Source organism: Heloderma suspectum, chromosome 1 (assembly GCF_057233095.1).
Source record: "Heloderma suspectum isolate Gila_16-S chromosome 1, 16-S_ref, whole genome shotgun sequence".
Classification (NCBI taxonomy): Eukaryota; Metazoa; Chordata; class Lepidosauria; order Squamata; family Helodermatidae; genus Heloderma; species Heloderma suspectum.
Genome location: NC_139458.1, coordinates 139,752,820 through 139,776,499, shown reverse-complemented (window position 1 = coordinate 139,776,499; position 23,680 = coordinate 139,752,820). Strand labels below are relative to the sequence as shown.

The 23,680-nt window shown below is 41.7% G+C and overlaps 1 protein-coding gene across 6 annotated transcripts in view; it reads right to left on the bottom strand.

Moving 5' to 3' along the window:
* The window catches only part of KDM2A (lysine demethylase 2A), a 62,894-nt gene extending 44,156 nt beyond the window's left edge, over nucleotides 1-18,738 (bottom strand). Inside the window, exons 1-4 of one of the 6 annotated variants that reach the window (XM_084803756.1) lie at nucleotides 18,606-18,675; nucleotides 17,727-17,754; nucleotides 17,429-17,542; nucleotides 16,011-16,115 (exon numbers count right to left, since the gene is read on the bottom strand). In XM_084803756.1, the coding sequence (XP_084659882.1) occupies nucleotides 16,011-16,052 (42 nt within the window). In that variant the 5' untranslated portion in view covers nucleotides 16,053-16,115; nucleotides 17,429-17,542; nucleotides 17,727-17,754; nucleotides 18,606-18,675. Of the gene's footprint in view, nucleotides 1-3,108; nucleotides 3,196-16,010; nucleotides 16,116-17,428; nucleotides 17,543-17,726; nucleotides 17,755-18,605 lie in introns of all 6 variants that reach the window. The other 5 variants (XM_084803773.1, XM_084803739.1, XM_084803745.1 and 2 more) reach the window with 5 other exon arrangements.
* Between the last annotated feature and the right edge of the window lie 4,942 nt (nucleotides 18,739-23,680).

Sequence of the window (23,680 nt, the reverse complement as noted above, 5' to 3'; positions counted from 1 at the left end):
TGGGATTGGGGGCTTATTCTAGTTTGAAAAATTGCAGAAACATCTGAAGATTTTAGAACTCTCCCAAGTACTACAGTACCAGGTACTGAGTACTTTTGTCCTGAGCCAGAAGGAGAATTGGTTATTTATTTTCAACAGAGATAGCTGTATAACTGTGCCTGTCCAGCATACTGTTGAGCTAAGTTCTCCTGACAATCTTGATTCCGCTTTAACTTCTCAATTATATCCACTCAGTGATGAGGTGTCTGGAATGGTTTGAAAGAGATGGAAATGGAAGGTGAACTGCTTAAGCTGACCAGCCCATCCAACTGCATGTATCTGCAAGTTACAGGACAGATAACCATTATTTCTGTCTACATAATAGTAAATTGTCCCAACCAATTCCCTAAAATGCAGGGTTTTTGTTGTCCCCATGGCATCCTGCCAAGATCCATCCTATGCTCTTCAACATCTGTATGAAGCAGCTACGTGAGGTCATCAGGGTGCATTCAGCTCTCTCTTTCTCCATGTCATCTTGGTCAGATGAGTCTATGCAGGTGCTGAACTGGTTAGTAATGGGCTGGATGAGGGCCAACAGACTAAATAAAAGACAAGAGGTGGTTCCCATGTCCAGGAATTGGGTGTGCAGCCTATTGCAGATGGGGTTGCACTCCTCAAAAGAGCAGGTGTGTAGTTTGGGTGTATTCCTTGATCCAGCATTGTCACTTGAGGCTCAGGTGCTCTCCATGGCTAGGAGTGCCTTTTACCAGCTTTAGCTGGTTCACCAGCTGCAGCCATTCCCAGACAGGGATACCACCACAGTGGTATTGTGTTACCTTCCACAGTGGTTCATGCTTGATAACTTTCCAGTTTGTTTACTGTAATGCATTGTACACGAGGCTGCCCTTAAAGATGACCTGGAAGCTTCAGCTAGTGCAGAATACAGCGGCCGAAATTGTAACCAGTACAGCCACATGGAATCATATTACACAGATTCTGAAGGAGATGCATTGGCTGCCTATTTGCTTCTGAGCCCAATTTAAGGTGCCTTTAAAGCCCTAAATAGCTTCTGACCCAAATATCTGCAGGGCCGCCTCTATCAACTTGCCCATGACTGAAGATACTCAGGGGAGGATCTTCTCCAAGTACCTTGGGTACATTATGTGTCAACAAGGGAGAGCCTTCTCAGTCGTGGCACCTCAATTATGGAATATTGCCTCCATGGAGGTGTGACTGACACCAACAATGCAATTGTTTCAGCACTAGCTAGAAACTTTTTGTTTACTCAGGCACATGAATTAGCTGGTTTTGTCTGTTTAATGTATTAGCTTCCTTCTTTGTTTTATTACGTATGTTTGGTGTTTTTATTGTTTTAAATATATTTGTACACTGGCTGGGTATCCACAAGGATGATGGGCAGTTTAAAAATGTCTAACTAAATAAATGGAAAAACCAAACACCTGTTAATTCTTATGTTGTGTAATCATACATGTGCTGCTTTTGCATACAAGATGTTTAATAAAATCCCCAACATGGAAACAACAACAAAAAAGAAATATAAGCGAGTTAAACCAACATGTTAAGAAGCCAGTTCTGTAGTCATTCCATTGCTTAATAGCTATACAAGACAGGACACAGTCATTTAAAAAAAAGTTAACTAATGCTATGAAAAGTGTGGAAATTGTAAACACCTTAGCCTGTGTGCATGAAAGCATTAGAAATGTTGTACAAATTCATCTAATATGTTCACTTAAAACTTGCGCTCACTGCAATCATACACTGCCTTGGGCCTTCAGCCCTAATCCTCTGCAGGTTGAAGGCAAAACTGAAGCTAGCATCAACGTTATATCGATATTTAATATGAATTTGGTTATATGTTAAAATTAATGGTATGGAATACCCTATGGAAAGAATGGATGCAACAGCAATGACAACTTGAAAATAAATCCTATCGTCATTTGTGGATCACATTAATTGTCTGAAGAAAAGAAAACCATTGTTGCCACTCTGGGTCTTAACTCCTTTGCTTGGCTCAACCCCACCACATAAGCACAGAAAAACAACAACCCTATTTAGCCTGTGTCTTTTGCATATGTGACTTCAGTCAGAGAAACTGAAAGCCCAGAACTTTCAAGCAGAAGCATCCTGGCATTGGGTGAATAGGATCTTCTTTACCTACTTCATGGAAATACAACAAATGTTGGTTGTAGGCACCACACTACATTGCCTAGCAAATGTAAGAGCTCAGAATAAAACCCTAAAGATTGCCAGTTCTGGGACAACTCAAAAAGCCTTCTTTAATACCTCACAACATTTTTTACCCAACCACCTTCCCCGGCCCACCACCCCCCTTCCACCTCTGCCCATCTGTTTAGATAAGATGAGTATAGTTCAACTCTTTTTTGCTTTTGGAATAGCCCATACATTTACTGAACTAGGAAATATGGCTAATGCATCTTTTAATGTAGAGTGTACTATTGGACAGCCTACACAGCAAATAAATAAATAAATGCATAGTCTACATCATTCAACTTAGAATTCTGAAGTTGTCTTGTTTTTGCCAAGATCCTGCAATTTCCTTAGAGATTCAAAGCATCCCTGGATAGAAAGTATTTCCTTTTTGTGATGTGTTGCTGTAGAAACATGACTGGTTGTAAACAAGAGGCATTGCCTTTAACTAAGCTCTAATTTCAGCCACACACATGAGAAGGTATTAGGGTGCAATCCCACGGATGTTTAGATAGAAAAAGGTCATACAACTCCCAGCATGGCTGGCTGAGGCATGCTGGGAGTTGTATGACTTTTTTGTCTAAACGTGCATAGAATTGTGCCCATAATCTCCCATCTTTCAAGCTTTTTCCTATCCAAACATCACCCAGCATCTTCCTCAGAGATGTTTCCCCAAATGGAAAGTCACCTGGAATATGGAAGTGCTCTGAGCATCTCATGCTTCCTAACCACAGGTTATATTTTGATCTCTATGATTCTGGTGCTTATGAATCTGATAATTTTTTTGGATCTATGAAATCATAGCCAGCAACAGCACATTATTTTCTAGCAATGCAATCTTAAATTAAATAAATGCAACTATTCAACTCAACATTTAATCTCAGATTATGATGTGCTCACCAATGAATTGGAATGACAGCAAAGAAAGCCTCTGGGACTCAGAACTCTTGAAAGGCTCCCACTATACTGGCCTCACAGATTGACCAGCTGTGTATCAGAAAAAAATATGAAAATATGACCTTGAGATGGCTTCTTTATAGTTGTATCCAATGCTAACAGACAATTTGCTCTTGGAAGCAATAGCACTTTTGCACCTATACTAAAAAGCTTCAAGCAAGTGAACCCAGCAAATTAATGGGTTGGATCCAGAGGGTGCTGCTGGAGAAGGGTCCCTCCAATGCTCCACAGCAGCTTTTGTGTATGTTTGGAGGTGGGGGGTGGGGGAAGAGAAGAGAAGAGAGAATGCTCAAAAAGTGACTTCCTTCAGCAGAAGGGTCCTTTGACTGGAGTTCCACTCACAAGAACTCTGGATCCAAACCAATGTGTTTTCAAGATGGATATTCCACAATACTGATGGCTTCTAAACTCAAGTTTAAGTGATTTTGGCTGTGTGTTACTGAACAGAAAATATTCTACATTCCCAGTATTTTCTCTTGTAAAATCTGAAGACACCTTCCTTCTAACAATAGTAATAGCATTTATCACAAGCTAACAGTAGGAGAAAAACGTGTCCACTCCTTTCAGAATCCTCAAAAAAATCTAATGAGGTGCTGCACTATATATGATTCTAATTTAGTAATTACTTAAAATCATGGATAGTTACATAAAATGTGATTGGTTGATACCTTAATACCTTCAGGATTTTCTACCTAGCAACTGAAGGGCCACCTCTTGCCTCCAGGGCCCACCCAATTCCCTATATTTTTACAAGAGAAAAGCCAACAACATTAGTGAGTTAGTCTTTGCATCATCCTAGTAAGGTAGGAGAGCTATATTTTAGAAATTGGATTAACAGTACCTGTCTTGTGACACACCCAAGAATAAGCTTAAAATAAAAATTCTAAACAGGTTTTGTTCATGCTAGACTTTCCCGTTTCGCATAACAACCTTTAAAGTTGTAAATTGGCTGGACCAAGTTACCTCAGCAACTGCTTTTCCCCTATGAATCTGCCACAGTCAGCTTCAGAGGCCCTACTCTCTGCCCCATTATCATTGGAAATTAGATCAGCAGGTGCAAGCCTTCTCAGCTATGGTGCCAACACCTGAAATGGCCCTTCCTGGGAGAGCCAACCAAATCAGTTTTTACATATGTTCTGAAAATGCTTTTTGTTTCAGCAAATATTTAACACAATGGTCTGCTGCTTTAAGATAATTCCACCTGGTGTGTTTTTATTACTATTTTATTGTCCCATTTACTTGTTTTAGCCTTTCATAGTATAATTAAAATGCAATTCTACTGATTTATTGTTTTTTACACAGTTAGTTATTTTAGGCTTATTTATATAGAAAAGTGGAACATAAACAAGTACACAATTAGTTAGCAATAAGGTTAATTTCCTTTGCATATTACTTTTCAAGACTGGGGAAAATATTAGATTTTAAGATGGCAATCCTATGCAGGGATAGTGAAAGTGTTACAGTTTATGTGCCAGCATCATTTTTTTAGGTGCACGGAATTTTTCCAGTAATAGTACTTTTCTACTATGGCAAAACATGGTTTCAGAAAAGGACACATCAATTCTATGGATATGAATTAAAACCTAAGTATACGGTGAGACAGGATTACATGCTTTATACAGATACTTGTTGACTCCTCTTCCCCTTTAAACCAAGCTACATTAATGAAGACTGGATTATTACGTTATCAGCATATTGAAATGTTATAGCTGCATGCGTTTCCTAACAGTTACAATGTTAGTAGTGATTAACATTCAGTGTTCAGCCTCTCTCTTCACAAAACTATTTTTGTTCAATGTAGAGTTGAAAGATTTCTATAAATATTTTTTTATTTCTACCCTGACCTGCATATTCCCTAAAGATTAGCCAATAAAAATTGCCACTGGGTAAAGCAAGGACCACAAAGCTCTGACAGTACCCAGCCAGAACCATCTATGCAGGGCAAGTCTGATGACATTGTAACAACAGCAACGTTCAAGGGTGTTTCAGTTTCATGGGCAAAGACAACAGGTCCCTGCACCAAGGATCTTACAGTCTAAATTGACTATGGGGAAAAACAATAGAAGAGGAAGAGAAACAGACAGGAACAGACTGAGGATGACAGGAGGCAAAGGAAATACAGGAACAGAGGCAGTAGTAACACATACTATGGCTTGGTTTCAGCTGGGGAAGAGAACCAAGGAATTAAGGCCAAGACGTTCTGAGGATGGGTTTGAAAAAAGAGGTGGCATTGTGTACACGGCAATAACCACCTCACCTTTGGTTCCTAGTATCTAATACACACTACTGAAAGATATTAATTGATATTGTGTTGCAATGTTTGATTTTCCTTATTTCGTAATTAATCTGAAATGTTATTATGTTAGTATCAGTGAAATGAGGTGTTTATGAGTGTAATGACGTCCAATTATAATGTAATGGTATGCTTTTTTGTTGTTGTATTGCTGTTTTGTTAGCCACTTTGGGCACTTTTTGTGGAAAAGCAGCATATAAATTAGATGATGATGATAGTTATCAGAAGTCCACTGCACCTGGAATGGAAATCCATTTCTAGAAATCATGTCACTACAAAGTAGGCCCTGCCTTCTGTTACCATCAACCATACTTCAGACTGTTGACAGCCAATGAAACAACCTTCAAGGAAGACCAATAGATGGGAAAGCTTTTATAAGAGCAGGCAATCCTTAAGGTATCCTAACCCAAACTGTTTGGGGGAAAGTTCCAGGGGTTGGGGGGACAAATTGCCCTCCACTCAGAAAGCTGTGGGGGTGCGCTCCCCCCCTAAAATACCAGAGGAAAGTGTGCACCTTGTTTGCCACCAGAATCGGGCTTCCACCTGTCTGCCCAACTGATGGTCTGTGGGTTGTTGGGAGACCCATTCTGCAGAGAAACAGAGCAAGCAAAGAGAGCCATCCCTGCTCATCCTGTTTCTCTGCAGGATCTGCAATTATTCTGGGAAATAAGGCATATGGGGAGTGCATGCCCTACTTCTGAACAGAACTGCACTCCTGACAGCCCACCAAACAGCTGTTTGGAGGACCATCAGGAGCCCGATTCTGCTGGAAAACAAGGCATGCACTTTCCCATGTGCTTTCTTTCCCAGAAGAATCATAGGAATTTGGGTGGTGGTGGCTGTAATTGGTGGAGACTGGGGAGCTGCACAAACAGTCATGGTGGTCCAGGGGCCACATGTTGCCCACCCCTGGTTTAGGGCTTTAAAGGTGAAACGTAACACTTTAACGTAGACCTGGAAACAAATGAAGTTGTTGCAAAATTGGTGAGATTTGCTCATGCAGCCCACACCAGGGGCACATTTTCAATCAGTTTCCAGTTACTTTTCAGAGACAGCTCCACAAAGAGCATCTTATAGTATTCTAATCTAGATGCAATCAAGGCAATTATCACTGTGGCAAAGGTATTCAGTATTTGCTGGTGGGCAACACTTTGCCCCATAGGCCTGAATTCTGAATTGTGTTGAATTCTTCCTTATTTATTCACTGGAGGTGTTCTCAGGAAATTTCACTGATTCACCCTGTTCAACTGTACTGAGAGGGAACATTCTCTATATACTCATGAGTAGCGTGGAGAGTGCAAAGCCCTCATTATATTAATATTAATTAATTAATATAATCATTATATTAATGTTTACTCATTATAAATTTTGTTGTTCCTACCCTTTGCTTCCCAACTTTTAATATCACTAATCCACTTAAAGGCCTGCCCTCCCACCCAACGACTGTTAAGTCTCTTTGCAAGCCTTTGCAAGAGGGGCTGTCAAAAGCCTTTTAAAAAATCTATGTATGTTTGGCCTTAAGATTTATTCAGAATGGTTTAGCAATTAATGGGTAAATGATACACAGTTGGTCAGTTACAAATTCCTAATCAAGAGGTTCACAATGAAATAAGGATGTGAATGCCAAATAAAATCGGAAACCCTTGTGTTGTAGAATGTGCAAAACTCAAATACTGAAGAATGTAGAAGAGCAATTAAGGGAGAAATCCTATGGGGATAGGTGACCGCCTATCCAATGCAGGGTGGGTGGAGAACAAAGGGGATCTTTGCCTCTGTGCTCTGGCTGCCCTGTATTTGCAGCTAGACAGCCATTTCAGCTGTCTAGCCACACAGCTTCAGAGCGGGGGCCCTGGCCAGCTGACACACAGGAAGTGTCATACTGGCCCTTCCGAGGTCCCCGCCCCCAGGAATGCCCACTTTCCTCTTGTTCTGCGCTGCTCTTATGAGCGCAGAGCCCAGGACAATCTGTGCCACTTATGAGATGGCGGGGGAGGGGTTGGGGAGGTGGTTTTGGGGGAACTGACCTCAGAGCGTGGGCTCCGAGGTCAGGTCATCTAGACGCTGTCTAGCGGCCACAGGATTGCGCCCTAAGGGGCTGTACAAAATATGCTCAAAAGCAATGTGGATGAGGAAGTCGAAGCATGGAAGCACAAACTGCACAGGCAGCACTGTACCAGGTAAGCTTAAATGCATCAAGACTCCCACTTATGCTTCTCAATTATAACTGGAATTACCCAGTTTGTCTAATAATGCCCACTATTTTCTTAAAGTCAGAGCAAACAGATTTGAAAACAATTACATCTCTTAAGATTGCTATGAGAGAGACTAATGTGAAAGAAAAGTTCTTTAGAAAAATAGAGCTATTCCCAAGAATCTTGAGAACTGACAATCCAAAGGAGGAGAAAAATGTGCTTTATAATCTTTTGGGTTGTAATGATAGGGAGAAGCCAGTACATGGGGCACTCCAAACATCCACCAGAATGGGAATAGTCTAGGATGAACATGGTAATAAATGGTAGATTGTCTTTGGTCTTTTCAGCCAGAGTTTAATTTGTAGCAAGTGTAAGTCCCAAACCTATTTTCAGTACAAATCTCCAGCCCAGAACATAAAAAACAACATCAACCCACATCCTCATTACTGAGTAACCATAACCAGCCACATTTTCCCCAAACATAGAAGGGATTAGCAAAGTTTTCAGTTAAGAAAATATAAGCTGCAGGCAGGTGTGAAGTATAGCACCTCTCATAATACGTTAATTTATTTCCCACTTCTCATCCAAGGTTGGCTTCCAATTAAAACCCACATTTTCCCTTTAAAATAAAAAGATAAAAATGAATGACATCTAGTCTTACATTTCAACTACTCTAATAGTTTTACACTTAAAAGTATGAAGGGTTTTTATAGTAATTTGTTCTGCTATGATTATTGGACTGGCCAGTAAAGGAACATTACTGTAAGAGGAAGTCTGAGCAATTTATCTACATCAGGGATGGGGAACCTCTGGTCTGAGGGCTGCATACAGCCCACAAGGGTTTTCCATCTGGTCTGCCAGCTTCTTTCCCAGTTCCTGACCCTCTCAGCAGGAAAAATGTCTTTTGTATCATCAGCTGATCAGAGATAAAAGCTTTCCCCTGAGGAACAGAGGAGGTGGGGCCAGGGCCTAAAGCTGCTGAATGATTCAATTCTGCTTACTTTTGAGTCTTGCCTTGCTTATTTGTGAGTAGCTATGTTGCTCATGCTTACTTCTGAATAAGGCTTGGTACTGGGAATGGTCTATAGAATTTTAGTACTTGGAGTGCTATCTGAAAGGATTCCTGAGTGACTTAAGAGTAAACATTAGCTTCGGCTATTGGGCAGTATAGAAATAAATAAATAAATAAATAATATAATATAAATAAACATGCAGAGACATACCTTGCTTACTTCTGAGTAGACATGCAGGGACTTGGTATATGGGATGCTATTTAAAAATGCTGCTGAATATTTCAGTCCTGCTTACTTTAAATCAGTAATAAACACATTTGGCCCCATTTACTCTCTTTGGCCACACCAACAGATGGAATACAGCCTCCGAGACCTTTCCTATGACTGGAATTCGGCTCTCAAGCTGAAAAAGGTTCCCCAGCCCTGGTCTACATAAACTGAAATACCTTTGTAAATATCCAATACTTGGAAGCTACAGACTCAAGATATTGGAGCTCATAACCTAAACATGACATCTATTACGAAAACTTCTGCTTAAGAGGCTTTTTTGAACTTGGAAACATATTTGCAATGATCCCAAACACCCCATCCACCTATTTTTAGTTTAACATGAGACCAGGAAGAAGTTCGTCCTCTCTCTTTTTTGTCTCCTTTCTCCCAGTGATTTAACAAAACTGTGTATCTCCCTCTTTCCTCCTCTGCCCCACTTGGGGAGTTCTTCATCTTGAGGATCACTTTCTTGGGGAATCAAAAAGCATTCCCAGAGTCAGTAAGGCCCTGCTCATTATGTTTTCCACAGAGCTTGATCCAGCAGCAACTTCAGCCAGCTGAATTATCTTTGTCATTATTATCTCCATAGACATAAGACAAAGCCATTTGTTTCTTTATTTGAAGTGGTTTGCCTATAACAACCAACTTTTGCCAAACAACTGAAACCAAAGGAACACTGGTGATGTAACTGAATGCTAGGTCACCTCCTCCAAAATTCATGATGATGGTAGTAAGTATTGGTGTGCAGATTTAAATTACTCCATCTGTTTCGAGCTGTCAAGGAGGTTCCTCTTCCACAATACATCCCATATTTACTTCTAGAAATGAAAAGTCGCAACTTGGTATTTGATCTTTCTACCAAGGCCTCTAACATGCTTTATATTGAGATACCTCCATCAAGAGAAAACATGGGCTTTAGTACCAAGTATAAAAACAGGCAAATCTGCAAAACAGCATGGAAAAAGTGCAACATTTAATAAAACAGTAAGATGCACAACATGTGAACTGCCCAGAGAGCTTCAGCTATTCGACAGTATAGAAATGTAGTAAAAAAAATGTTTCTGCCTTGACTGGTAGGGAAAAGGGCTCAATATCTCCCACTTAGAAAGGTGACCCTCAAAGTTTTAAGTGATGCCCTGATCCTTGGGAGTGCCCTCCTTCCAGTCAACCCCTCCCCGACTTGGCAGCAACTCTTTTTCAAAGAAAAGCTGTCAAAGTAGCCACAGTTACTGCCTTTGGGAACAAAACAGGAGGGTGCATTTTTTTTTAATGAAAAACACTTGCTAGAGAGTGGGGCAAGTGGGGATTCAAAGCAGGGCACCCCCAAGGGTCCTGCTGATACTGAAAACCCTGGGCATAACTTTGCTAAGGGGGTGATCTAACCCGCTTTCTACCACCTGTCAACTGTCAAAAGTTGTCAAATCAGCCTATATACAGGCTTGTCTTGCCAGTTACCTTGTATGCTTCATAGTTTGATAGCTGAAATATGCAAGGCAAGCCTATATATGTTTGACAGCCGCAACTATACACCTTCAAAATTGCTAAACACCCCCTCCAAAAGACATTTACTCCTATTCCCAGGGCAGAAAAGAAATAAAAAATATATTTTTCGGCCCTCGTTTGCACATACATCTGCCCTGAGAAATTAAAAAAGGGGGTTGCAAATGAGTGGGAGCCCCTCCAGCATGCCACTTGGGCACTGGTGGAGGGGCTGTGGCTGTGGTATGGGAATTTTTTTCTAAAGCCAGGAACCATGACTGGGGTTGTAGTTCCCATGGAGAGGGGGACTTGGTAGCAGACAAGATGGGTTCTGTCACCAAGTCTCCTGGGATTCTTGCCAGAGCCAACAGGAAGACCAAGGGGAAAGGAGGGGGAAAACAACCCACGGTGAGCCCGATTGTCTGTTAGGCTCACCTTGAGTTGTTCTGACAACACACACTGCTTGGCTTATTTGGTAGTGTAGGTTGTTGTGTTGTCAGAACTCAGCCATTAACTGAGATTGCAGAGTCCAAATCCATGGCTCCATACCTAATCCTGATCTCAGTGAACCCAGGGCACTAAAAATACAGCAGATTGTGTGGCATGCCTCAGCGATGTTGGCCAGAAAAAAATGTAATGCAAAGTTTTCCATTTCTAAAAATGCATTTCATAAAACTAATAGATTAATTAATGGATATAATCCCAGTCAAATTGGGCAGTTTCAAAGTTAACTTTTGTTCCAAATTAAGTATACCTCACATGGCTCCTGGATCAGACATCATGTAAACAACCCAGGTCTAAAGTGGCCCTGGGTTGTTTAGTTCAGCAAGAATTTGCTTCTGCTCATTCACAACTGGCCAAGACATGCGAACCAGACCTATGAAGCATAATCTTGAATGCACTCTTCCTCTGCCATCTCCAGCAGCAAGAAGAGACAGAAAGAAAACAGGTGGGAGTGGATGAGCAAGAAAAAAGAACAGAAGGTAACCTATAGCAATTTCCCCATTAGTACATTTCTACTAATCTAACAATTTCTGTTTTCACAATACTTTAAATCATACCCATCTAGTCCAGAAAACACTGCATATTGAGATTTCAGTTAATTTATGTTGATCTACTGGTGCTGTTCCAACACTACATTCGTAAGAGAACATCCCTTCAGTGACACAGAATTGCCAGCCTTTAAACAAACTCAAGTGGAGAAAGACCAAGCATAACAATTATACATCAGGATCAATTCATGAAATATACTAGCCCCTTATGTGCACCACATATGCCATTTTAGTTCTATTATTTCAATTAGGCCTATCCAAACAAACATGGATACAGAAAAACCACAAAGTTATCTGCAAATCCAGACACAAAATTTAGTCCCCTCACTTACTCAAAAGCACGTTCACAACTACCAGGGTTATCCATTCCCTATAGTTTATTGAACAGCTTTGTGCCATAATAATTATCGCTTACTGGGAAGGAGGGCTGAAACTAAGCCAGGGTTCTTGATGGGTAGAATGATTAATCAATTCAAGCACCCACATTACAGCTTTCTCAATTAAGCAGCTAGACTGCATACATAGGTTTTTCTAGAGCAGCCTTTCTCAAAAGTTACTGGACTATACTTCACTTCCATAATTCTCAGGGATGACAGTAGTCCAACAACATCCAAGGCTTACACCATACTATGTTGCACTATGTTCCAGAATACTGGTTTTCAAAACTTTATTCCAAAAAAAATAAAATCCTTTAATTCCTTAGATGCTTGTCAAGGATTCTTGAATAAGATGATTACTAGTGGACAAATCTCCCCAAAAGAAAAGCTGGCCCATTACCAAACTTCTCCTCTAATGCCTAGGCATAGTGTGGTGGTATCAAGTTCATTCCAAGGCACAATTTACATGGGGTGACTCCTAGGGCTAACAGGGGAAGCCATAATCCCATATGAACTAAGAAGTTACCCTAAACATCAAAATCTTCTGAAATACGGGGTCTATGGGCGGTTCGCACAATCAAAATACGCCACGGTGGTTTATTCAAATCATGGCACATGTGGGGTATGATTTCCATAATCACCACCTGGATGCAGCTTGTTTTGTTATCCGAACCTGGGCGGCATGGCTTGTTGGAGGGGGAAACAATCCTTCAATAACCCATGGTGACTTATCTTGGTTGTATGAAGCATGTTAGTGTCTGCTGCACAGGGTTCCTCAGCAGAGAAGGAAATTGATATAGAAAGTTAGAATATTTTAAAACCATTGCTCTACAGCTGCCCCTTCCAACAAAATAAGCCTGCAACCAGGTATTCTTCCTATTCCTTCTTTCCCGCTAAAATGAACTCCACATCCATAATCCACTTTTATATAATTTATGCTTCCTTCCTGCTTAACCTCCTTCTCCTCCAACCTTCATAAGCCCAGCTGATCTTAAATCAAAACTGGACACATAACTTTGTTCCCACAAGATACCTTCATCCCACATATAGGACTTGAGGATTAATACCAAGTGTTTACAGAGGAAGGGAAAATACCCCAATTAGAACTTAAAGCAATTATATGCAGGTATTTGCTTAAACATATTTCTAAGGAAATCTTAAAGCATGTCATGCCAGTAAACAGTAAGAGTGATCCTACCAATGTGGGTGGGGAGATCCAAAAATGGAGGAATGACCTTATTCTGACAGTAGAACAGAAGGTGCGGTAGTATTTGTTGTCCTTTTCTGTTTGGTGGTGGGTTTTTTTTTTTAAAGATTTTGTTAGCCTTCAATTGGAACTAATGGGAAGGAAATTATGTATGTCAGCTCCAGGGCTGGCATACACTTCCTTCTGTCTTAGGGATCCGGGAGGGCTCTGAATTCTGTGGATCTGAAGTTGCCCATGACATCTTCTCAGATCCAACCCTTCTTTTCCAATACCAACATCAGAGCTCTGATGTCAGAGAGACAAGACCTATGGAGGTTTCCACAGGGGCTGGGAGAGGGAATCCAAGGTCCAATCTCCCTCTCAAAGGACAGAGAAAGAGATCTACCCTCAGAAGGTGAGATCCAAAGTATCCTATGGCCCCTGGGATGCCTTCCCAAGGACTATAGGATTTCAGCTTAAGAGTGCCTTTGAATTTCTCTTGTAATTAGGTCAAATTCTAGTTTTGTAACTTCAACAATAACTATGATGTTTCTGCTTCATATAAGCGCTGTAATTACATCCAATACAATTATTCTCCATTTACACTTTTCTCCCTTCTTACATTGCATCAGGATGAATGGCCATTCCATATTTTTGTAGTAAGTAATAGAATATGCAGTGTTTGGTAAAGTGGCTATATATAATTTTCTCTTTTGGGTGACTATATGTAATCCTCTCTTTTGGGAGGCTAGAAGTAGTTCTCACGTTGTCAGAAACATTGACATTGTACTTTTAGTGCTGGTTTCCTTCGGATTCTCAGTGCTACTGTTAAATACTCCAGCATTAACAGAACAGTATTTGACAGTTATGTACTATGGAAGTACATACAATAAAGTAGTTGGAGCACTTCTAGTAGTAATTCCAGCACTAGGAGGCTACTGCAAAGGAACTTTCAGCCACAAATCTAATTACAACTCAATATTCTGTTCTAACCATTAACCCTGCTGCCTTTAAGACCACAGCTATTTAACACCTATAGGAAAAGGCAATGCTCTTGGCTATTTTAAAATCTGATGAAGCTGACAATCTGTAGCAGCCAAATAGGACCAGTACACATACCACAGCACTCATCTTTCTGAGATACGATAGTAATCTAGCCACAATTTTTCAGGAAGAAAATGACTATTAATAGTTCTCAGTATCCTACTTATTCCATCCAAGTATTACTCAAGGAAAACTGCCATATTCTACAACTTGCCAGTCCTCTTATTAGTGTTTCAAGTTAACTAAGTACATTTACCTAGCTCCCTGAAAGCTCAAGCTGAACGTATATCTTGAAATATGAGTTCCAGTTTTGCCCTTAAGACTATTTGCTTATTATTGCAGATTACTATGCAATGAAGTACACTAGAAACTAACACAGAACTAAGAATTACCACTGTAATACAGGTTCCTAATTTGTGAGCAACAATCCCAACACTTGCAGATAGATTTGGGCTACCACTTTTCTGCAAAGTAGTGTATAAAGATTTGACTAGTCACTACGAAGTCATAAGGAAGGGCAGACAAATCTTGGCAGACAAATCTTCCAGATAAGCGTCATTACAATCTAATGTATATTATTTAGCACTAATTTATTTTAGCAAGTAGTATCATTTCATTAATCAGCTCCTACTTTTCTTTTTATGAAAGATGTCAGTTCTCAAACTCCCCCAAACACAATCCCTTCCAGAGAAAATATAATGCACATTAGCAAAGCTATGTTCAGTTTGGTGTATATACAAGAGTCTATGTCTTCTCCCAGCTTCACTTAGCTTCTGAAGTACCAGAAACCTATTCTACCACAAGCAACAGCCACAATTCTATGTCTTATTTACTTCTCTGAACTCCTTGCTTTTTAAAAGCTTTTACACATATGTTTCCTTAGCAAAACTGTACCCTCATGTAAGAGAGTTAGTATTTATATAGCTTAATTTCTAGCCTTCCCCATCCCTAGAACTCAGAGCAGGGAGCATTAAAACTTCAATCCTTCCTAAATAAAATATCTATTCAAAATACTTTCAGAAGTCACCCCATACCTTCTTAATTCTAGCCCCAAAATCGTCTTCCAGTATTTCAGATGATCTGGGCTTGGACTTTGGCAAATCTCCAGGGAAAGGGCATTCCACATCTCTGGGGCAGCTACTATGTTTGCCTTTGTTCACCCTCCAGGTATAACTTTGATTTACAGTGGTATAGTCAAGACAGGTCTCTTGAGTGATTAAGGGCACAATCCTATGCAGGGCTAGCTGGAGCATGCTGGGAGTTGTAGGACTTTTTTTTTGTCTAAACAAGGATAGGACTGGGCCTTTAAAGAATGATGGAATGTGGAGAAACAGTGCAAGCCTTTTAGGACCTTATAGATCAAATCAAGTATGTTAAGTTATGCTCAGAAGATACTTGTGAGCCAGTGGAAATATTGGAGCACTAGGGGTAGTGTGCTACCACTCCCATCAGGAAGCAAGCTGCTGCACACCACAGTTGTTGAGAACAGTCTTCAAGGGAAACTGCATAAAGCACATTACAGTAATCTAGCCTAAGATTACAAATTTACCAGATAGATTCAAGTTAAATAATTCTGGACACTGCTACTGAGCTTCCAGACACTATGATAAATCCAAAGTCTGCAAACTTGAAAGCCCATAAAAGGCTGACCACCACCTGTTGTGTCCATATTCTTTCCCCTCCAGCTTTGCCAACCACCATCACCTTAGCCTTGTCTGTAACTGATTCCAATAATTTTGCCTTTATCGATTCCCCAACTCTAACAATGAGTAAGTTGTGCTAAAGTGATCTGACTAGCCCCATGTGGCTACAAAATCACAGATTTTGAAAGTGAGCCTATTAAACATCACCGGTAATTATTTACAAGCAGTTTTGACAAAATGGATTGGATCTCAAATTTCTAAGGATGGGAACACGACAGATAAGAATGCATACTAACCAGTCTTTTGCTATAACGGATCCGCTCTTCTTCAGGCTCCATCTCAGACTCTTCTGATGAGAGCGAGAAGGAGATATCAGAACTGCTGTCTTCCTCCTCTTCCTCCTTAAGAATAAGGAAGCAGAACACATTAGAAACTCTCCAACATTTTATTTCCTTGCTTTTATTGACAGCAATATGAAATGCTATGAATCAAGAATGGAGAAGTAACAAAGACTATGAAGCAACAAGATACAGTCTCTGTTTTAGGACCTGATCAAGCCATTACCATTGATCTGAAGCCAGTACCATTGCTATTCGCTGATTGAAATTTTTTTGGTAGGTTCAGTTCTGATAAAAAAAGGTTACCATCCAAGTGGTGGTTTGGATATTCTGCAATGGAATCAAAACCATGGTACACAATACTCTATGTAGTGTATGTTTGTAAATGAGTTGGGAAATCAATTTAAGAACAAACATGCTCAACTTGGTCAGCAAATACCTGTAAGAATTTTCCTAGGAAGCATTTCAAAACAATGATACCATGATTAACCATATGTGAATCAAATTCAAAGGCTTACATCTCACAGTTTACCATGCTGCTGCCCTACAACAAAGTACCTCTCAACATTTTTCTAACTGTAGTTTGGCTGTATTTGGACAAGACAAACTATGCAATCCATGGTTCATTTGTAAGCTTTAAGGGATATCAAATGGAGAGGACTGCTAATAGATATGGAATGCCTTATTCCCTAGATCCATTCTGACTTAAAGTAGACAGAGGATAACACCAACTACAGCAGAATGTTAGGTTCAATAGCACAAGATTTTAATAGACTAGTATAGGCACACGATTGCAAGCCATTTTGTTAAATGGTTTAGAATATGACAGTCAGGACCATGTAATTGTAGAGTTAAGGAGAGGGTTCTGGAGTGCAACACTTGACTCTGGAGAAAAAAGTGTGTGTGGGACAAGACAGACTGGATATTACAACTGCCTAACACTATAAGCCTGCATAAAGATATGTTGACAGAGAAGCCACAGAGATGATGGATAGGAAGCCAGAGCAGATCCTAACACTGAATAAGTTGTGATACTGATGAGCACTATTCCACAGGGGGAAGCAACAGTGACCTCAAGGAGGTTCCAACCTCAATTGTCAGATAAGAACAAATTAAGTAGGGATGGCAAAAGGAGATATAAGTGCCATTGCAATTAGTACACATGTTGCAGGAACAGTCAGGAATCAATCTCTAGGAAACTGTCATTACAATACCCACTTACATAGAACTTGCTTGGTTTAAGCAATGCACAAGACATAGAACACATAACTTGCTTTAAAACCAATGCAGAGCTGGCTAAAAGTTGTACTTGTCTTTTTAAGCATACAGCCGTAAGAGTGGATTGGGTGGAGTAAGGGAAACTCAGAGGCTCTTACTTGCCATCTCCCATTGCAAACCAGCTTCTTGTTCAACTCTTTCCACGCTTTTTTTTAAAGTCCCAAAGCGAGCAAAATGAAGAGAATCAGCATACCACATGCCAGCTATCCCAACTAAAGAGAGGGAAAAATTAGAGCCAGCAGTAACTTTATTTGGAGTTTAAGCACTAGAATATCACACACAGCTTGCAGTGACATAAATACAATGAGGCACCCTGGCTTTCATTGGAGAAAAGAGGAAGAACGAGATATGGCACTGTTTGCAAAGCTACAGAATATAAACAAAGTCAGATCTTACCAGGTCTCTGGTTTTCCTTTGCCCCTTTCTAGGGCAGAAAAAAAAAGAGTAGGAAAATCAATTAATTCCCAAGTGGGTTTGTCTTCGACCCTGAAGGCTCGAGAACCTTAATATCCATAAAAAGCAATACACTTCTCAAATAGGAGGGGGAAGCCAATCCTATCGTAAAGGGACGCAGGGGGTCATCAGGTGGGTCCTAGAAAGACTTCAGTACTCCAGTTCCTCTCAGCAAAACCAGACATGGAGGGGGGCGGACAGAGAGGGCACCCTGAGAACTACAGTCTCTTTTCACCTTACCCTCCAAGAAGGTAAACCCAGAGCAGTAACTCCTCACAGAGGAAAGCAACTCTCTCCAACTCCCTGTCCCTAAATAAACTCACCCACTTCCATTTAGTTATTAAATAAATAAGCTCTCAGTTACCGTTCTAGCTCAGTAACCTCTGGAAAACCCCATTCCAGACCAGTCTCTCCTACACACCCAGCCCTCCCAGTCCCACAACTTGCCTTTCTAGTAGACACATACGCTCACACACCGCTCAGACTCTCACCTCAGTGCACTTGGCTTACCGCAAATGCCTCAACCTAGCCCAGCCTCGTCCATCCCTCTCTACCCGGGCTCACGAACGCCGGTCCCATACTAGACTCCACATGCTTACCCCGACCTCGTACCCCAGCCTGAACCCTGACGCCTCTAGCCCTAACACCCCCCGGGACACGACCAGACCCTCTTACTGCACTGGGCCACCACGCGCCGTCGCGTCGGCTCTCGGGGCCTACAAAGACGACCCAGTACCGCGCCACCCGGCCCCTCAACCCGCCGCCGCCCGCCCGTCGCTACCAGTCGCTCCCTCCCCGCCACCCCCAGATTCTTCCCCTCACATAGAAGCAGCCGCCGCCATTTTGAACCCGTCAGACTCTCACATACACACATACTCGGCCGCCATACTGCGCCTGCGCGGCTTAGCCTTCTCCTTACTGTCCCCCTCCCAACAGGCAAGGCACTCCTATGCGCAGGCGTAGTTTTCCCCACCCAGAAACGAACACTCCTTAATTGCGCGCGCGCACAAGCTGAGGCTACTTTTTGGGGGCCTCTAGAGTTAAGGAGTCGAAACGCATGCGCGTTCTTCTTCGGTTTTTTTTTTTTTTATCTCCCTTCAGTCTTGAAGCGCAGCCTTACGTAAAACTGTAGTTTTCTATTCCTCCGCCTATGGGAATATTACAGTTTCGGACGCGTGCGCAGTAGTAGCAACAGCAGCAGGCTGCACGACCATCAACAGCAGAGAACAGTCATTCAGGTGTTTAGACTAGGTCAGAGTTACTGATCTCAACGGAACTAATCCGGAGTGAGATATTTGAGGATCATATTTTTAGGCGTTTGGCTAGCCAGGCTCATACTCCCGCAATCTCCTTTTCTTTTTTTTAAAACCGAGGGAGGCCTTCCTTTTGTGCACCCGCTTAAGAGAAGGGAGATACGGGGCACTGGTCTCATTTCTAGGCCCGGGTTTCGGACCGAATCCTGCTCAGGATGCTCCAGCATACTTTTCTCCGGACCACTAGTATGAGAGAAGGCGGGCAGGGGCTTCGCAGGCTTTGTCTGTCCCAGCTGGAGAGAGAACAAACAGCCCTTCGGATGCAATAATGTTGTTTTTGCTTCCCCCTCCCCCCGGAAAAGACATCGCCCCCACACACGATTGCCAAAGGCCGATATCCGGTTTTATGCCACAATTCTGGATAATAGAAGACGAGACAAGAATCTTGTAGGGCATCTAGTTTGGAGACTTGTCTCGCCGCTATGGCATAGATGCATGTTGCTGAAGCTTTAAACGTGCTTACCAGCGATTCACTGAATTTAGCCGGGCTAACGTGCACACAGGTGGGTCCAGTTTTAGGATCGGGCCATGAACGACTACCCTTTTTTCATCTAACATCATCTGTAGTAACAATATTCTATTTCCGTGTCACGCGGCCGCGATTTTTAAGCAATTAAATGAGAAATGATACAGAAAAAGGATACTCTTCCAGAAACCACACGGAAAACCCCAAATAAAACCAAAGGGTCGTACGAGACTGACACCGACACTACAAAACTAGTTAATGCTGGCTGCTAACTGTTGTCAGTATATAATTACTTTAGCGTCGGTTAATATTTAAATACGTTTCTCAAAGGCGCGATGTTAACCTAATCTTTTTGAGGGGTTGACAAAACCCAGCGGAGGGACACTTCAGTTTGGTTTCAGTCAGGCTTTCGTTTGATGAGATTAACTTTGCAAATTTAAAAAAGACACTGGTGTGTGCCTAGGGTTTGAAACAAATTATACGTTCAGAGAATTTGGTACAACAGTAAAATACGACAACATATCTATTTGTCTCGAACAGGCCAATCTTATGCACGTATAATCGGAAGTAAGTCTCAATCGAACTTACTCGCGAGTCAACGAGAGTAGACTCGGACTCCCAACTTTAAAAAATCCCTTTAGACTCATGCAGTTTACATCCTAAGTAAACCACGATACTTACGATTTAGTGATTAGTATCTCGATTCTGAATACATTACGTGGATTTAAATGCCATTCTAGTGAATGAATCTTACTTGCGAATTTGGGGGAACATATTCCCACTCATGGTGTTAAGTCTGGTTGAAATGAACGAATCGATACACTATGCGGTCACACGGAATTAACGCTGCCATCCCAGCCACGTTAATCAGAAATGTGTTTCTACTGAAACCCAGCAATGTGTTTAGGATTAGGATGTAATCAGTTAAACCTCGTACTTGTTTAGAAAGTAAAGATCTCTGGTGAAATATAACATTGTTTTAGTTGACCTGAAACCAGAAATGTAAACCAAAAACCATTCCAGTTGAAGGATGTTTCCATAATTTTGCACGTTACTTTAAATCATTTAAAATTATACTCATGGCTAAATTGAGATATTTGTTTAATTAGAATCCATGGTATATCAGGATGTAGTAGCCTGTGAAGTCTCTCAGCATGACAATAATGTCTGCTTCATTTGCCTCTCCTTGCAGTATTTTGCAAAACAATCACCAGATTAGTCAATGAAAGGTTTTTACCTTATTCTTTCAGGATTTGGGTTCAGTGGGACCTCAAAAAAACTGGAGATAGAGTTGCTTAATTAAAAAAGAATAGAAAGCTTTCTTATCTAAAAATGTATTCATTTTTAAAGTACCCTCAAGCTGTTGTGTGTTTGTTTTTCTTTTCAGATCCTACTTGACTTTGGAATCCCAGGTCATAGATGTGGGCAGAGTCAAATCAACCTTAAATGGATCAAGAGAGACATTCTTTTGATCTTTATCACTGAAGCACTAAACAAATTACCAGGCCATGTAAGACTTGGCTCCATCTTTGTGTTTCTGTTTGTGTGTCCAACCCCAACACCTATGCCTAAAGAAAACTTCTGTGAGGTCTGAAACCTGGTAGCTTTTAAGTGTTCTTTCAGTCAAGCACACCATATTTACAGTGTTCAGTGGGGCGGGGCGGGGAGAAGTTGTTGTTCAGTCGTTCAGTCGTGTCCGACTCTTCGTGACCCCATGGACCATAGCACGCCAGGCCTTCCTGTCCTGCGCTCTCTCCCGGAGCGTGCTCAAGTTCATATTCATTGCATCGGTGATGCTATCTAGCCATCTCATCCTCTGCCGTCCCCTTCTCCTTTTGCCTTCAGTCTTTCCCAGCATCAGGGTCTTTTCCAGAGAGTTTTCTCTTTGCATTAGGTGGCCAAAATATTTGAGCTTCAGCTTCAGTATCTGTCCTTCCAATGAGCACTCAGGGTTGATTTCCTTTAGGATTGACTGATTTGACCTCCTTGCAGTCCAGGGGACTCATAAGAGTCTTCTCCAGCACCACAGTTCGAAAGCATCCATTCTTCGGCACTCAGCCTTCCTTATAGTCCAGCTCTCACAGCCATACGTTACTACTGGGAAAACCATAGCTTTGATTAGACGGACCTTTGTCGGCAAGGTGATGTCTCTGCTTCTTACTATGCTGTCTAGGTAGCGCTGTCTGACGTAGATGCTTTTCCTCCTTATTCTACATATGTGGTTACTTAGCATTAAACAAGTGGTATTCTAAACATGCTCAGAGACACTAATCTATAGACTGATGGCAGACTTATTCTCTGAATGCTAATACTTATATAGCCAAAATGGCACCACCTATGCATAAAAGGGAGGTGTCAGTAGGCTTGGGAAACCCCTCAGGTTTGCCGAAGTACCCTCCTAAATAGGAATAAAAAACAAACAAACCTAAGCGGGAACCCCAAAGCAGCCCAATGAGGACTGAGCATGCTCAGTGGCCACAGAACATTGAGTGTCCATTGTTTTTTGTTTTTTTTTTAAAGGTGGGGTGGGTTAATGAAATGGAGTATCCTGGAAAGGGGCATGGCTGGAAGGCATCCTGAACAGATGTGATATAAATAGCAACATTTTGTTGCAGGTCCGATTTGTCTTTGTTATTACTTTACATGTTGCTGGCCTCTGGCATGGAAAAAAAGTAGAAAAGCTTTAGGGCTCAGCCCTGACTCAGATTAAGCCCTGAACTATATTTCTACAAGTTAGCATCTTGTTTCTTCTCAATGCCTTTAGCCTCTACATGGAATGCAAATATGCAACAAATGCAAGTTTTCTTCCATCACCACTGTGGTAATGTGATCACAGCCACCATGCAATAAGCTGTGACTTGTTTCTATCCTGCCTGAGGCAATCTCCTTGGGATGTGCTGTCCAGTACACTAGCTGCATGTAAATAAACTCCTAGCAACAGCCAATAATGGACTTTTCCACTAGTATGTTCAACTGCCCTCCTCCCAAATGTTGCTTTACCAGTGAAGAAATGCTGAGCTGAAAGCGCAAACATTTGTTGTTGTTGTTGTTCAGTCGTTCAGTCGTGTCCGACTCTTCGTGACCCCATGGACCATAGCACGCCAGGCCTTCCTGTCCTGCGCTCTCTCCTGGAGTGTGCTCAAGTTCATATTCATTCCATCGGTGGTGCTATCTAGCCATCTCATCCTCTGATGTCCCCTTCTCCTTTTGCCTTCAGTTTTTCCCAGCATCAGGGTCTTTTCCAGAGAGTTTTCTCTTCGCATTAGGTCTGACATTCCAGGTTCCTAAGCAATATTGTTCTTTACAGCATCGGATTTTCTTTTCACCACCAGACACATCCACAGCTGAGTGTCCTTTCGGCTTTGGCCCAGCCGCTTCACTCTTTCTGGCGCTACTTGGAAATACCCTCTGCTCTTCCCCAGTAGTATATTGGACACCTTCCGACCTGAGGGGCTCATCTTCCGGCGTCATCTCTTTTAGCCTTGTGATAGGTTCCATGGGGTTTTCTTGGCAAGAATACTGGAGTGGGTTGCCATTTCCTTCTCCAGTGGACCACATTTTGTCAGAACTCTCTGCCATGACCTGTCCGTCTTGGGTGGCCCTGCACGGCATAGCTTATGGCTTCACTGAGTTACGCAAGCCCCTTCGCCACAACAAGGCAGTGATCCATGAAGGGGAAGCGCAAACATACCTCTTAGAAAAACACATCCTCCTTCCATCATGAGCTACTTCAAGAGTCCAGAATGCTTTCCAAAGTAGTAACATTTTCATAGAGCTAGGCATTCTTCCAGTTCCAGGCTAATATCATAATGGACTCCTATACCCTAAGCAGCAGAATTAACCAGATCTTTCAGGAGCCTGGGATGATACTGCCCATGTGTCTATGATCACATTTATGTGCCACCCACTTTAATAAGGACTTTTACTGGGGATCAGTGGTGCAGATAGAGCTGGACCTTGGATCAGAAGTCCAGAACCCTGCAGCCCAGGCCCCCCCCCCCAACCACCCAGAAAGTTGTATGTGAGGAGGACACATTCCTATAGTCATGATAGTGCTGTGATTTACGTGAACTTAAAATTTAAAACTCTACATGCTCAGAGTATATATTTTCTTTTTT